Raw genomic sequence first — 14,841 nt, 5'->3', positions numbered from 1 at the left:
ACCAAAAAACCTAGTATGAATTTACCCTTAGGGTGCATTCACACTGAGTAAACGCTAGCTTATTCTGAACGTAAAACACGTTCAGAATAAGCGGCGTCTAAAGCAGCTCCATTCATTTCTATGGGAGCGGGGATACGAGCGCTCCCCATAGAAATGAATGGGCTGCTTCTTTCACTCCGTGCAGTCCCATTGAAGTGAATGGGGAGTGCCGGCGTATACGGCAAGCTCTGCTCATGCCGGAGCGTACACGCCGGCACTCCCCATTCACTACAATGGGACTGCACGGAGTGAAAGAAGAAGCCCATTCATTTCTATGGGGAGCGCTCGTATCCCCACTCCCATAGAAATGAATGGAGCTGCTTTAGACGCCGCTTATTCTGAACGTGTTTTACGTTCAGAATAAGCTAGCGTTTACTCAGTGTGAATGCACCCTTAGGGAACAAGTTGAGGTGAGTATTAGTTTTTTTCTGGGTTTTTTGTTTTATACATTTTTCTGCAGGGGCACTTGTAGGGAACATTATACAGGGGAGCACTATCTGCAGATCCTTCACATTAAAATGAATAGGACAGAGCTGAAATCCTAAGCACAACTGCTATATAATGTAAAGTGCTGTGCTAGTAAGTCAGTAAGAAGCTTTGTCTGAACACAGCAGGTTCTTCACACAGCTGATTGGTGTGGCAACCAGGTGTTGGACCTCACCAAACTAAGGGTATGTCATAGTGCTGAAAAAACCTTTAGGCTAAGGGTTGGTTCACACTAGCGTATGTTTTCCGTCCAGTTAGAGTCCGCATGGAGACCCCGCCCGGACAGAATACAATCGCAACTGAAAGCGATGTGCTGTCAACGCGCACAGACCCCTAGACTATAATGGGCTCCGTGTGCTTGCCATGTACTGCCTACACGAATGGGGGTCTCCATGCGGACTCTAACCGGACGGAATACATATGCTAGTGTCAACCAACCCTAAAGCTCTACGTTTTTTGTTGCAGATTTTGCTGTGGTTTTTGAGCCAAAATAAGGAGTGGATTGAGCAGAAGGTAGAAGTGTAAGAACTTACCTTATATTTTCCATTCCTTTTGTAGCCATTCTTAGGTTTGCCTCAAAAAAACGCAACAAAATCTGCAACAAAAAAAGCTGTGTTTCCGCAAAGTGGGGCCTCAGCCTTAGGCTAAAGCCCCACATTGCGGAAACTCACCTTTTTTTGTTGAAGATTTTGCGGCGATTTTTTTGAGTCAAAGCCAGGAGTGGATTGAGCAAAAGGTAGAAGTGTAAGAGCTTCCTATATATTCCCCATTTCTTTCATAGCTATTCTTGGCTTTGGCTCAAAAAAACGCAACAAAATCTGCAATAAAAAAAGCTACGTTTCCGCAATGTGGGTCCTTAGCCTAAATGTCAGGTCCCCAAGTAGTGTAAACACTGGTATTTGTAGTATCTGCAAAATGGATGGCTAATTCCCATCCGCATATTTTGAAAATCGCTGCATGTCAATTATACCTATGGACACGTCGGCATTCTCCTTATAAGTATAATGGTGCAGAGAGTCTGCAGAAGAAAACTCTACAGACTTTCTGTGGAAAGCGTGTTTACTAGAGATGAGCGAACAGTAAAATATTCGATATCCGTTTCGAAAAGCCCCTCAATAATCGACTATTCGAACAAATATCGAACCCCATTATAGTCTATGGGGAAAAAAATGCTCGTTTCAGGGGATCCCACTCTTCGACTCAGGAGAGTCATCAAGTCCACTATGACACCCCAGGAAATTATGCCAACACCCTGGAATGCAACTGGGACAGCAGGGGAAGCATGCCTGGGGGCATCTAACATGCCCAAGTCACTATTACATCAGGATCACTGTCAGCTTGCGATATGCGCGAGCTGACTTTTTCCCATAGGAATGCATTGACCAGCGTTGATTGGCCGAATGCCATACAGAGTACAGCATTCGGCCAATCAACGATGGTTCTGCCGGAGGCTCGTCTGTGAGGAGGCAGAGTCTAAGATCGGACTAGAATGGAGACAGCTGTGGACCGATCTTAGACTCCCCCTCCTCCGGCAGAACCAGCGTTGATTGGCCGAATGCTGTACTCTGTATGGCATTCGGCCAATCAACGCTGGTCAATGCATTTCTATGGGAAAAAGTCAGTTCGCGCATATCGCAAGCAGACAGGGATCCCGACCAGATAGAGCCCCAAATAGCTGGGTGAGTAACATCCCCACCTAAATAAAGGTAATCCCTAGCTAACCCTGCCAGTACATCTATCCCTGTCTCACAGTCACATAGTTCACAGTCTCAAATTAACCGAATATTAAATCCACCATTTGTATAAATTGGAGGTCACCTGATTTCGGCCGCCAATTACTTTTTCCGATTTTTTTCGATGCCTCCGTTGTTGTAGTTCCTGTCCCACCTCCCCTGCGCAGTTATTGGTGCAAAAAAAGCACCAGGGAAGGTGGGAAGGGATATACATTTTTCGTGCGTTTGCCTCGTGGTATTCGATAGGAATCAAATACCTCGAACAGCCTGATATTCAATCGAATATCTATTCGATCGAACAGTGTTCGCTCATCTCTAGTGTTTACGCCACATTCTTTTCTGCAGCATTTTTTTTGCTGGGGCTGGCTACATGGGGCCTTGGCCTCAAGTAGAAGTGACCTATAACTGTTTCTATAATGAAACAGATCCAACCTGCCATTACCCACAACTCTTAGCTGGTTGCCTAGCATAAACTAGTAGAAAAAATGGCTGCATACAGAGTTCTTAAGTAATTAACTGAGTCTTAGTTAATCAATATCTGACTACTGTGAACAAACACATACTTCATGCCTAACTCTACTCAATCCTTAAAATTCAGGTGTGGCTGCAGTTAACCCTAGGCGGTACAGAGGTCCAAGTAGGTGAAAAACGTGAGCGTTGGCAAGGTCCTCATACTGCGCCACTGATTTGTCTGACCTATAGCAAACAGCAGCCAATATCTCAGCTCTCTTAAATTCTGTGAGCCTAACAAGGGAAAGATGTCTATAATGGGTTTACCACTGTTTATTCCTTCTTCCTTTCTTTGCTCACAGGTTAAATATAAATGCTAATGATTCTTTGAAGGTTATTTATTAACTACACCGACTTTATCTAAAATTTTTGCAGTTATGCTTTCTTTTCTCAGATTTGTTTTGGTAGTGGATTTTTAATAAATAGGCACAGTTACTTAGTAAATGTTGAGCACATGTTAGATATTTTAGGTATTATTGTTCTAAAAAGGCACACTTGTGTAATAAATTTTGTGCAAAATGTACTACATGGAATTGTGATTCCAATGCCAGGCTTTTTTACGCTGCCCATGTTACTGCATTTGTGCCGTTTTAAAAATAGTCATAAATATGGCGAGAAAAGAAATTCCACTTTGGTTATACGGACTTTCTTCAACAAAAAGTAAAAGTAGCGAGAGAAGACAAATATATGGAAAAAAAGGCACAAATGCTTCACCAAGAAAGCGCAGCAAGCAAACAAGTCCCCAAAAAGGCACAATTTATGCCGCATAAAGGCACAAGTTACTTGATAAATGTGCCCTAATATGTATATGTAACTCATTGTTGTGGGCTGGGTCTGCAGTTTCTGAATACGTACCAATCTTAGGGATTTCCCCAGTGATTCTTGACCTTTTCAGTCACCTGTTCTACAATTTGTACTACCTGGAGGACACAGGCATCTATGCTAGGAAGGAAACCTTTAACTCCTGCAGTGCCAAGGCAGTCCATGCACAGTAGGTTTCCTGCAGGTAAACCATTAAATAATGTTTATATAAGGATCAAACTGTGAATCATCTTAATGTTCTCCTTCCTCTCTCCATGTGAGCCATTTGTTTATCACAAGAGAAAGGCACCTTTCAGTTCTGGGGCGTTATATGAGGCGTTGAGAGGGTCTGATTATAGTGTCCAGACAGGGCAAGGAATTTAGAGTGAATGAGAAAGATGAAAGACAATAAAGAATGGGTAAACGGGGGCCCCAAGATATTTGAAGAGCTTAAGACTATAAGAAAAAAAAACTTCTCAGACCACAACATTTTTCCCATAAGTCTGGATTTCTTAGTCAATTACCTCCTCCGCCCCATCTCCCCTCTGTCGTGATCAGATTCACAGTTTGAGGAAGAGTTTTGTAGAGCGAGACAAAACACAGGCATCAAAGAGATTGAAATGACCTTACTGGATTTAAGAAAGCAGCAAGCACTGCATGGAGAGTGCACCCAAAAAATACAACATTGACAGGTTTAAACAAAAGTGCCGATATACACAGACCTGATAGCGTGAGATACAGAGAGAGGTAGAGATCCTTAAAGGGTAAATCCACCATATTTCTGTCTAGGGCAGAATGGTAGCTTATATTTACATATAGCCATTGCATGTCAGTAAATTGAAAGTCAAACAAGACAAGGTCGCTCTTAAAGGAGCCCCTTTATGTAGCCTAAAAAGTCAAGAAAAGACAATTAAAGAGTAAAGCAGCATGAGTCTGTAATTTTGCAAAGTATGTACCAATCCCTAATGACAGAGAATATGTCTTGGCTCATAATGAAAACCTGAGCCTTGGAGACTATAACAAGTTCACGAGACTCCATCAATTTGTAGACAGACATTGCAAGTTGGGATTCCAGCTGTTATAGGCAAATGTTGATCTGCTTTACCTGCCAAAACATTTGGCAGTAAAGTTACCAGTTATAGGCCAAATTTGTCTGAGGAATATATCAACACTTAGTATACTGCATATTAAAGGGAAACGATCAACAGCAACCGATTGCTCTGTATACTGTGTATCATGCCAACAATACAAACAATAATGACCACAATAGCGTATATTACGGTAGTTCTACAACAAAGATTATAAGTCCACCACTACAGCTGGAGAACCAAATCAGACTGATCTTCTTGTGAGGGAAAAACAAACCGGTACGGTCTCATTCCCGAAAGAATTCACAAGAAAATAATTCCCCGTACAGGCTCCAGCCAAGTCCTCAACAAAAGCCTCTATACTTTAAGATCCGCATCCGCCTCTGGAACTCCACAGTATCCACCTGCTGTGAACCTGCTCATTCATTGCTATGGGAGACCACAGTAGAATAATCCCCTGAACTTTCACAGTCATTATTAAAAAATCTGGAATCCTACACCCTTCCAAACATAACAGGGTTAACCTCACAGATCACTGACTCTGAGAGTCCCCTTTAAATTAACCTATTCTGTACCTGGATCTCTGAAGCATAAGGCAAGAAGAACCGTACCTCGGAAAGTGTTAACTGCCTCGACTGGAGTCAGATTTCCATTATGTGAAGGTAATGGATGATCAGTGTAGCGTGTATAATTAATATCCAGGCTTTAGATAATGACTACCTGCCCAACGAGATTCATTCTTATTAATCCCTCATTGGGCAAAATCTGTTCCCACTAAAAGTATAATGAAAATGATCTCACGTGTAAAGATAAGAATTGCAGAACATTAGGAGGGGAACTTGAATCACTCAAATGAGACATACAAAACTAAATGAGAATTTTTCGGGGCAGTTATTCCTTACACATGAAACAATGGATAATTTATGTAAAAATGGATATAAGGGATTATACTAATACTACTATATTAGACTTGATCATAAAGTAAGCTATAAGTTCCCTGTCTAGCATAGCCTCTGCCACGGTTGACCAAGGTAAGCCTAACAAGACACCATTCAATGACTCACTGTTCTCCATTGTACGACACAGTGGGAAATGTAGAAATAATGTTTCTTCCTTACAGTTGCTGGGGCTGGAGGACGGCCAAGTTTATTCTCAATGCCCTTGGCCATTCAAAGAGGCCCGTGTTGTATTATCAGGTTTTTCTTTGTGCTCTGAAGATAAATTTCTGGTTTTACTTTGGTAAATAACAAGAGGAATTATCTCGGTGCTGATAAGTCTACTGAGAGTGCAAACCAACTCACAATTCTTACACATAAGTCTTTCAGAGAAGTCTTCAAAGGCTTTCCTCAAGATCTCTTCATATGATGAAGAAACTGCTAGTACACGTCATGTCCTTAGATCACCTCTGTATCAACCTCCTCATACCACCATGAACCGTAAGGTGCGATACTGGAACCAGGCAACTGTATCTGCATAGAGGTATCCAATGGAACCATACACAGGCAACGCCACACATTTGTATAAGAGGTATTAAACTGACCAAACACTGCCTCTCATTGCTGGCGCTACAACACAAGCAGATCAATACGTCCTCTTTTATTTCTACAAGTGATTGGAAGAAGGTAGAATGTAGAAGTGCCGAGCTTGACGGAGAAAATTTTGAAAGGTGCCATGATCCATCTGCAGGAAATGGCCCACTTTGTAATAACTTTGCTCTGATGAACAGGTCAGACAAGTTTATTAAAACTTTCTGTGACCCTCATTTTGCAACTTTTATCAGCTCGTACAAAAATATTTCAAAGTTTGTACGAACAAATTTAGATTCCTGGCGGCTTGGACTCTTCACTTCCCAGTAAGTCCCAAGAGACAGGATAAATTTGGAGACTTCATGACATGAGCAAAAATAAGAAAAACAAAGCCCTGCTCTTTATCTTTGTCCTTCTAGTCATCTCTTGGGGTCATTCCTCTATAAGTGACCCTGATCTACAAGGAGCCAAAGAATGACAGCTGATCTCATTGTTAGGGAGTTCACATTAAAACAGGGTCCACTTAACTCTTTAAAAACTCTTCTCTGCTTAGAAAAAAACTACGGAAACGCCAATGCCCATATTACAGGGCCAGCTGGGTGGCCTCTGGGGGTTGTTAATTGGCTTGTTAAAAGCTGTGATAAATAAACTGCAATAAACAGCAACCTATTAAACAAATCCAGGGTGTTCTAGCCCATAAATCCACATGGCCCCCCTCCCCACCTCCTCTACTTGCCTTCATTTATCCTTACCTTCTGGCCAGAAAACCTTCTTTGGCTCTACTCACCCAATGACCTTGTCGAGTTAACACCTTTTGTGTTCATTGTTTTGTCACTCCATCAAGCTCTGTATGTATTATATAAGACAACTAGTAGACATCCTAAGATGTTAGACAGACCCTACATGGGAAATACTTTGAGGTCTGATCTTGGTATCAGAAAAGAAGTACTAAAATTGTACTACAATCGTAAAATAGTGGTTGTGGGTAAACTATAAAATTTCACATTTGCGATTTCATCCACCACAAACTGCTTCAATATACTCCAAAAATGACCAGTTACAGAGATTAAAGCGAATGCCTAGAATTATAAAAGCCTTAAAAAGCAGCACCAACCCTGTCCACAGGTTGTATGTATGGTGCTATAGTCACTGGAATTGAACAAAACTACAAACTACAACCAAGAAAAGCCCATGTAGTAACAGGTACACACTACTCGATTGTATGTCTTCACGAAGGTCTTTCCAGAACAGGTCCAAAATGTCACAAAGAAACAATCTGTATCCTTACAGACTTCTGCTGAGTGACGAGGAACAAGAAGAACATGGCGGGGGACAGTTTGGTGCCATCTCCATGGCTAGGACACATCCTGAGGTTTTAGTACAACAAGAGAAAAAGCAGACAAGAAAATAAGAGTTTCGCATGATGGAACACGGACTTCCTGGTGGCTAATTATATTTTTGTTCCTTTTTCCATGGTCTAAATAACTTACATAAACAGGAGAACCAGGGAAGGGTTATAATACTCCAGATTTAATCACTTCCCATCACCACTCTGCTGTGTTTTGACGGCCCAAAAAATCTTAAGACTTATTCACATTGCTAAATCAGGACCCTTGTCATCTTGGCAGCTAATGAAGGACAAAGAAAACATAAGTGGAGGAGGGTATACATTTATGGGAGCCAACATTTTTTTTTATATGTTATAAAAATGTGATCGGTTGAAGTTTGACTATTAGTAACTTCACCAATCGAAATGGTATAAAAGTGAACTGGAAAAGTGAACAAATAACCATGAGATTTACATGTAATGAACTCAATTGCTGCTAAAAGCAGTCATAGCAAGAGGTAGGAGGGTTAGGCTGAATGTTCAGGGCACAAGATCAGCAAATGAAAGGTTAAACCAAGAGCAGCATAAGAACAATCAAGAAATGTCAAGAGAACTTGTTGGAAGGAATAAGTGTGTAAGCTCTCCGGATGTACGGGAGACTGCACAGGTACAGACTGATCCTAGGATAACTGGAATTCCATACATATCATCAGGACAGGAAACAAAGAGATTCCTTATCCCCATCTACCTGATACTGTAAAGGATGAGAGGGGACACTCAAGATTACTACTATCCTTATCCTGCCACCTGAACCAGTCCTCATATAAAACTCTACACTTAGGTTCAATTATATCTATTATATCTTCCTCTTTTTTTTACTCCAGCTGTAGTTCGATGTTATCAGCCACTTACTTATATGAACAACTCTTATAATGCTGTTGCACTTCCATAAGCCTCTTAAGCTTCTAGATACCAGTGTGATGGCCCCTTAATAGAATTTGAGCCTTAGGTAATAGTTTATTGCTTAGGTCAGTCCAGCATACTTCCTCAAGTATATCAGAGATTACAGCAGGGTTTAGTAGTAATCTAACTGAGCAGAGTCCATGTGGCTAATATACAGTACTAAGACTGGCATGGAGAAGGTCAGTCTTAACCATCGGCAGTGCTGGTGTGACTGGCATGTATGGCTCTTAATATCCTGGCATCTCAGGATGTCAGTGCACCTGATCCTAAAATCTACACTAGCTAGGATCTGGAGTAGACCAGCTGTTATTTATACCATTTTCCTGTGGTATATAATGTAAAAATTGTCAGGAATATAAGGCCACTCCTTGCCCCATAGAAGTCCTATCGCTTTAAATCTAACTTTGCAGGACAATCATGAAATATGGAAGTTAGATTGTATACATATAGGCCTCATTTATCAAAAATGGATGACACAAACAAGGTCATGTTGCCCATAACAATCAATCATTGCACAGCTTTAATTTCTTCAAAACAGTTTCAGTGTTGAAAGCTGAGCTCTGATTGGATGCTCTGCGTACCCAAGCTTGGATTCTCTTCACAAGGTCTTAGGCAGTAAACACCAGTATCAACATTACGTATGAGTATCACACCAACCAGTCTATCTAGGGTATTTACTACACTACATAACCTATCCCTCACTCAGCCATCTTGAAAGCAACTCATGTCTCAGCCTTTAAAGCAGATGTCTCATGGAGACAACCCCTTGTCCATATGCATTAGACAATATCTGGTGTGGGAAGACAACCCTTTAAAGTGTGTCTATATCCTCCTCCAAGCATGTTCCACTGCCATCACCACATTGCAGTGTACATTACAGTAATAAACATTGTGGCTGTGGCTAAGGCCCCACGTTGCGGAAAAGCAGCTTTTATTGTTGCTGATTTTTTTGCGTTTTTTTGAGCCAAAGCCAGTAGTGGATTGAGCAGAAGGTAGAAGTATAAGAACTTCCTTTATATTCCCATTCCCTTTGTAGCTATTGATGACTTTGGCTCCAAAAACCGCAACAAAAAAGCTGCATTTCCTTAACGTGGGACCTTAGCCTTAGTTAGGTTTGTCACTGTTGTAGATTTAGAGAAAAACAACTTTGAATTTCTATGGAAAAGAGGTAAATGGAGCATGGCGGGCGGGCCTTCAGCTTCCAGGAGCACTGCTCTTGCCACTCAGACCCCTACAATCTCGTGCCTGCACCACACCATGCAGTGAGGGTTGCTTCTCCCACTGCTATGACATCTCCCATCCCACTTGAGCAGTAAGGGCAGTGCTCCCAAGGCTGAAGGCTCACCTCCAATGCACCAATTGAATATGTTTTGGGGAGGTGACAGACTCCCTATAAGCGCATACTGTATATACATGTATGCATACATATAATAAATTGTATATTTCATTGTACTATATGCATAAAGAAAGATACCAACAAATCCATAGGAATTTGCAAACTAACAAGTGTAACTACCAAGAATATCCAACATAATAGGAGGGAGACCTCATTATACAATGATACCCCCATCACTGGGGAGGAAGTGAATCAATTTTCTGGGCCATATGATACAATGGGAGAATTGATAAATCTATAATTTTTATAATTTCACCAAATGTGTTTCTTAACCCTGACAATTCACCATGGCATTTGAATGACTAGTAAATCTGTGGCCTGCTCATCTACAAGCATCTCAGGCCCTGATCACCACAGCCTACTCTATCTGCACAATGACACTGTCCGCAAATGTGTGTTGGGGGATGGGACAAGAGCATACAATAAAGTACAATTAAATGCACCGTCCCCTCCTCCTCCTGCACAGGCAGACAAGAGCAGATCTTGACATTAGGAACACCTTCCAAATGGGGGAGTAAGCTCACATCGATGGGAAAAGAAATACTCCAGCAAGACCACCAGTGAGTGAATTCCATTCTGACCGTCAATATTCAGGGGAATTTAACCAAATGCACTGGTAAAGTTTAGAGGGTGACAGTATACAAAAACGCAATGCACATAATGAGATTTTTGTGCAACACAACCAGTGGCTCTAGAGACCTTATGAAACTACAACTTCCAGCATGCCTTAACAAACTCATCTGCAGCATGTCTCTCTCTCCAGGGAATCACAGGGAGCAAACCAGACTAACAGAGCATTCTGGGAGTTGTAGTCTCAGAGCCATTGAAGTGCCACCAGTTGCAGTCCCTGAAAATTGCTGTCCTGTAATACAGAAAATATGCATATAAATTTCACCATTGTGGTATACAGAATATTAACATACAGACCTGACCCAAATCCAAGGTGACGTTGACTTCATTGTACTCCAGTCCCCGTGACAGGGGGGGACTCTGCCACCATCGTTCAGTCCCATCAATGGCGTTTGTGATGGGATGAGACTTGTCTCCACTGGTGCCTACACATATGTCACAGTATTGACCCTGGGAACAAAATCAAGACACTCATTAGAGGACTCCAAGTGGCAGCCACAGGAAGGTATGATGGAGACATAGCTTTATTAGGGATATGGAGTTCAGCAGCGTCTTCTAAGAACATCCCCATGGCTCTCTGAGGCTGGTCTTACACGACCGTAATGCATTTGCGGTCCCCAAGTTGCTGATCAGCAACACTAGTTGCTGATCATCAACTTACACTGTGAGCTGCCGCACTCGCTCATAGAGTTCTATGGGCAAGTCTGTGCAGTGCCGTGAATTGTGGCCATTGCGGACATGTTCCAAAAAGTGCGGACCTCGGTTGTGGCCCGGCACACCACGGATAAAATATCCGGCGGTGTACGAGGCCGCATTGACTATAATGTGTCCGCAATTGAAAACCCTCAATTGCGGACCATTTGCGGACTGCGGACCAGCCTGAGCCCTGATCAGCAGTGTTGTGGGCACAGTAACTATAAGACCTATCTCTACAAGGATGGCAGACTGATCCTGGCAATGTATTACAGCAATGTAGTGAGATTATATACTAAAATTAGGAGGTAGCAGCAGAAAAAACAGTCAATATAACCTGTGATACCTATCTGTTTTTTCAATAGCTGAGTGACAACTAATAAGGCAGATATTGGGCTGTGTTTTGCCCACACCAACATATCATCAGACAGGTTATGTGAGAAAAGCTGGTTAGGAATCCCAGTGATACTTATATCTGGGGAAGGGTGGATCACTATTCGCCAATGTACCATTCAGGAGACTAGAAAATTGGGTGAACCCAGGGAACTATCATATCAAGCACCCAACCTTCCTAGAGGATGCCTAGTTATAAAATAGATATACAGTCTAAGGGCTAGTTCACACGTGGGTCGTCGAGGAATCTGGTCAGGAAAAAATACGCTTCAGGAATTAGGAATCTTCTTTTGGAGGTTTTTTTTTTACATGAGGCGGTTTTTGGAGCGTTTTCTGAAGCGTTTTTTGAGGTGTTTTTCGTTTCAGGTGTTTTCCTCCAGCACAGTGAGTGGACTTTGAAAAACCGTCTGGTGTTTGCCAAAAAAAATTTGCATTTCTTCCGCCTCCCATTGACCTGTATTGATTTTCTGAGGCGGAATCCGCCTGAAGAAAGGTTATGTCACTTCTTTTTTCCCGCTAGTGGAAAAAAACTGCTAGCGGAAAAAATCTACATAGACCTCTATTGTGAGGGGGCGGATTTTGAGGCGGATTCCGCCTCTTTAGGATAGATATCCCATTCAGCAGTCTGGAAAGTCATGTGACAACCGCCAAGGAAAGTGTAAGGGCTTCCACTTCTATATTGGTTGTCACTCAGCTTTTCCAGAACCAGATACAACTAAGTAATCTACTGACTGACTTGACCATGGACAATGTCACTAGGACTTACAATTGCCAATGTTTTTTTATTTAAAAGGAAACACTCTTTAAATATTTAAGAAATATAGGCCCGTTTTACATAATGGACTATTTATGTAGGCTTTGTAAAGCTCACACATCAGGATTTGACTGGCTCTTTGTGGTGCAGTCGCTCCTGCTGTGTCACATAACTAGGTGGCATCTCAATGAGGGGAAGGTCAGTCATTTCACAGTTCAAAGAGGCCGCCAGCCTTTCAGATAAGGAAGCCAAGGAGCAATTAGCAAGATCTAAGGCCTTTCATTGGAGAGGGTAGGATGGTGACACACAGCTAGCTCAGGCCTGGAAAGGAAAGGGGCAAGGGAGTGTCACTAATAATGATGGCCACATTCTCACCTGTAAACAGAGGGGCTGGAATTCCAATAATGGAGGCTGAAAAGATCAATCCAATTGGGAGTGGAAGGGGATGACTAATATTCTTAAGCCACAAGCAAGGAAATCACTGAGACCAATTAGCCATAAAACCACTTTCTCCACTCACTGACGGTTATCACAAATAAGCTAAAACACTCTCACTATAACAAGACTATAATGAATGGCTCAAACCAATAATCTCCATGTAAATGGCATAAAACAATTATAATAAACCACTGGAAATATGTCTTATCACTCAGGACATGTATCTAGAGTGCTACGGGCGCTAAGAATTGCTAATCATTTTAATAAACATAAATGACAAACATTGCCATAACAGAAAAATAATAGAACTTAGCGACCGACATCAGGCCAAAATAATGCTTGAAAAGCTTCAAAACTTTAAACACTACATAACAAGAAGTTGCAGAAATATATAATATAATACCAGCAATATGTGGATGTGGCTGCCTTGTAGACAGAATGGTAATCCTATAAAATAGTGTCTTTTAAAATCCCCTCACTAAATTTTGGCGTCTAAAATAAGATTCTTACATGTGGTTGATCCTTACGTTTGACATTGGCATTTAATTATTCAACCATATGTATGAATGATGCCACCTTAAATATGATATTGCCATTATATTATGTCACCTTAAATATGATATTGCCATTATATTATGTCACCTTAAATATGATATTGTTTTTAAGTAGGGAACATTTAAGGTAAAACCAACCTTAAGCACAAAACAAGTGACCTAATATTAAGGAGGCAACATAAAAAGGTGATATCATTGATAAGATGTCAGCATATAAAGGTAATAGAATAAAGTTGGCATTATTTAAAGGTGATATCATTGTTAAGGTGGCATCATATAAGGTTGAAAGAATTATTAAGGTGGCATCACATAAAGGTGGTAGAATTGTTAAGGTGGCATCACATAAAGGTGGTAGAAGATTTTGTACCTTACTAGTGAACTTGTGTGTTAAATTTTGTAAAATTATTAATAAAATCAGAATTTAAAACAAAAACATAAAGGTGGTAGAATTGTTAAGGTGGCACCATATAAAATTTACAGAATTATTAAGGTGGCATCATATAAAGATGGCAGAATTGTTCAGGTGGCATCATATAAAAGTGGCAGGATTGTTACGGTGGCATCATATAAAAGTTATAGAATTAACATAGCATCATATAAAGATGGTAGATTTGTTAAGTTGGCATTATATAAAGGTGATAGCATTTTCCAGGAGTTATCATAAAAAGGTGGTAGAATTGTTAAGGTGGCATCATACAAGGTAGTATCATTCCTAATGCAGGAACACAGTGCCAAGTGCACTTCCAGACCCCCATATTTTACACTTCTGCAGCTCAGTGATTCCAGCTCTGCAGCCGCAGCTTATTGAATTGTTTAGCCCCCGTTGCTAAGCAAGTACTCAAAGAGTTAATGTACCCAACCATAAAAAGTGTCCCGGGGAGGGGGCCAGGCGTATACAAGGGCACTGGCATCACATCTTCCCCGCACTGTTCTGCTGGAAGTGACTGATACAAAGTAACTAATGATACAAAGCAGGGGGGTTACCCCAGAAGTGCCGGAGACGGGTGCAGTACCTGGATGGTTTGGCTGGGGTCCCCAGACACAGGTCCCCCCACCAGCTTGCAGTAGAGATCCTCCAGCGGTCTGCCTCCCTCTCCCTCCCCGCAGGTGGCAGTGGCGGAGATCTTGGTGCCCTCTGCCAGGTTGAAGTATGGAGGGTGCAGGCTGTAGCCATTGACTCCATTAGTGGGCAGCTCCTGGGCATAGCTGGTGCTCCAGAGCAGGCAGCAGCACAGCAGCAGTACATGTCTCCTGGGCACTGCCATCTCCCGGGCCGGTGCTGTGTCTGCTCCCGCTCTCCCCCTAGCTCCAAACTAACACAACTAGTGATGATGATGATGATGATGATGCTGAGCTAGAGGTTGTCACAGGAGCAGAGGGGCGGGGGCAGCACTCAGACCTGCCCTGGGAGAGGGGCTGCACACTGGGGGGCACACACCCTGCCCAGACATGTGCATCATTGGGGTAGTCAGGGATAATACCCTGCTGGCAAATACAGAAAAAGAATCAG

At 42.0% G+C, this 14,841-nt stretch overlaps 1 protein-coding gene across 2 annotated transcripts in view; it reads right to left on the bottom strand.

Moving 5' to 3' along the window:
- LAMA5 (laminin subunit alpha 5) overlaps window positions 1–14,633 on the bottom strand; it is a 107,160-nt gene extending 92,527 nt beyond the window's left edge. For both annotated transcript variants that reach the window (XM_075276989.1, XM_075276990.1), the window contains exons 1-2: window positions 14,345–14,633; window positions 10,797–10,949 (exon numbers count right to left, since the gene is read on the bottom strand). In XM_075276989.1, coding sequence (XP_075133090.1) covers window positions 10,797–10,949; window positions 14,345–14,596 — 405 coding nt within the window. In that variant the 5' untranslated portion in view covers window positions 14,597–14,633. The remainder of the gene's footprint in view (window positions 1–10,796; window positions 10,950–14,344) is intronic.
- Window positions 14,634–14,841: the final 208 nt, after the last annotated feature.

The sequence above is a fragment of the Leptodactylus fuscus genome, chromosome 6 (assembly GCF_031893055.1).
Source record: "Leptodactylus fuscus isolate aLepFus1 chromosome 6, aLepFus1.hap2, whole genome shotgun sequence".
Taxonomy (NCBI): Eukaryota; Metazoa; Chordata; class Amphibia; order Anura; family Leptodactylidae; genus Leptodactylus; species Leptodactylus fuscus.
This window is presented reverse-complemented; position numbering and strand designations above follow the sequence as displayed.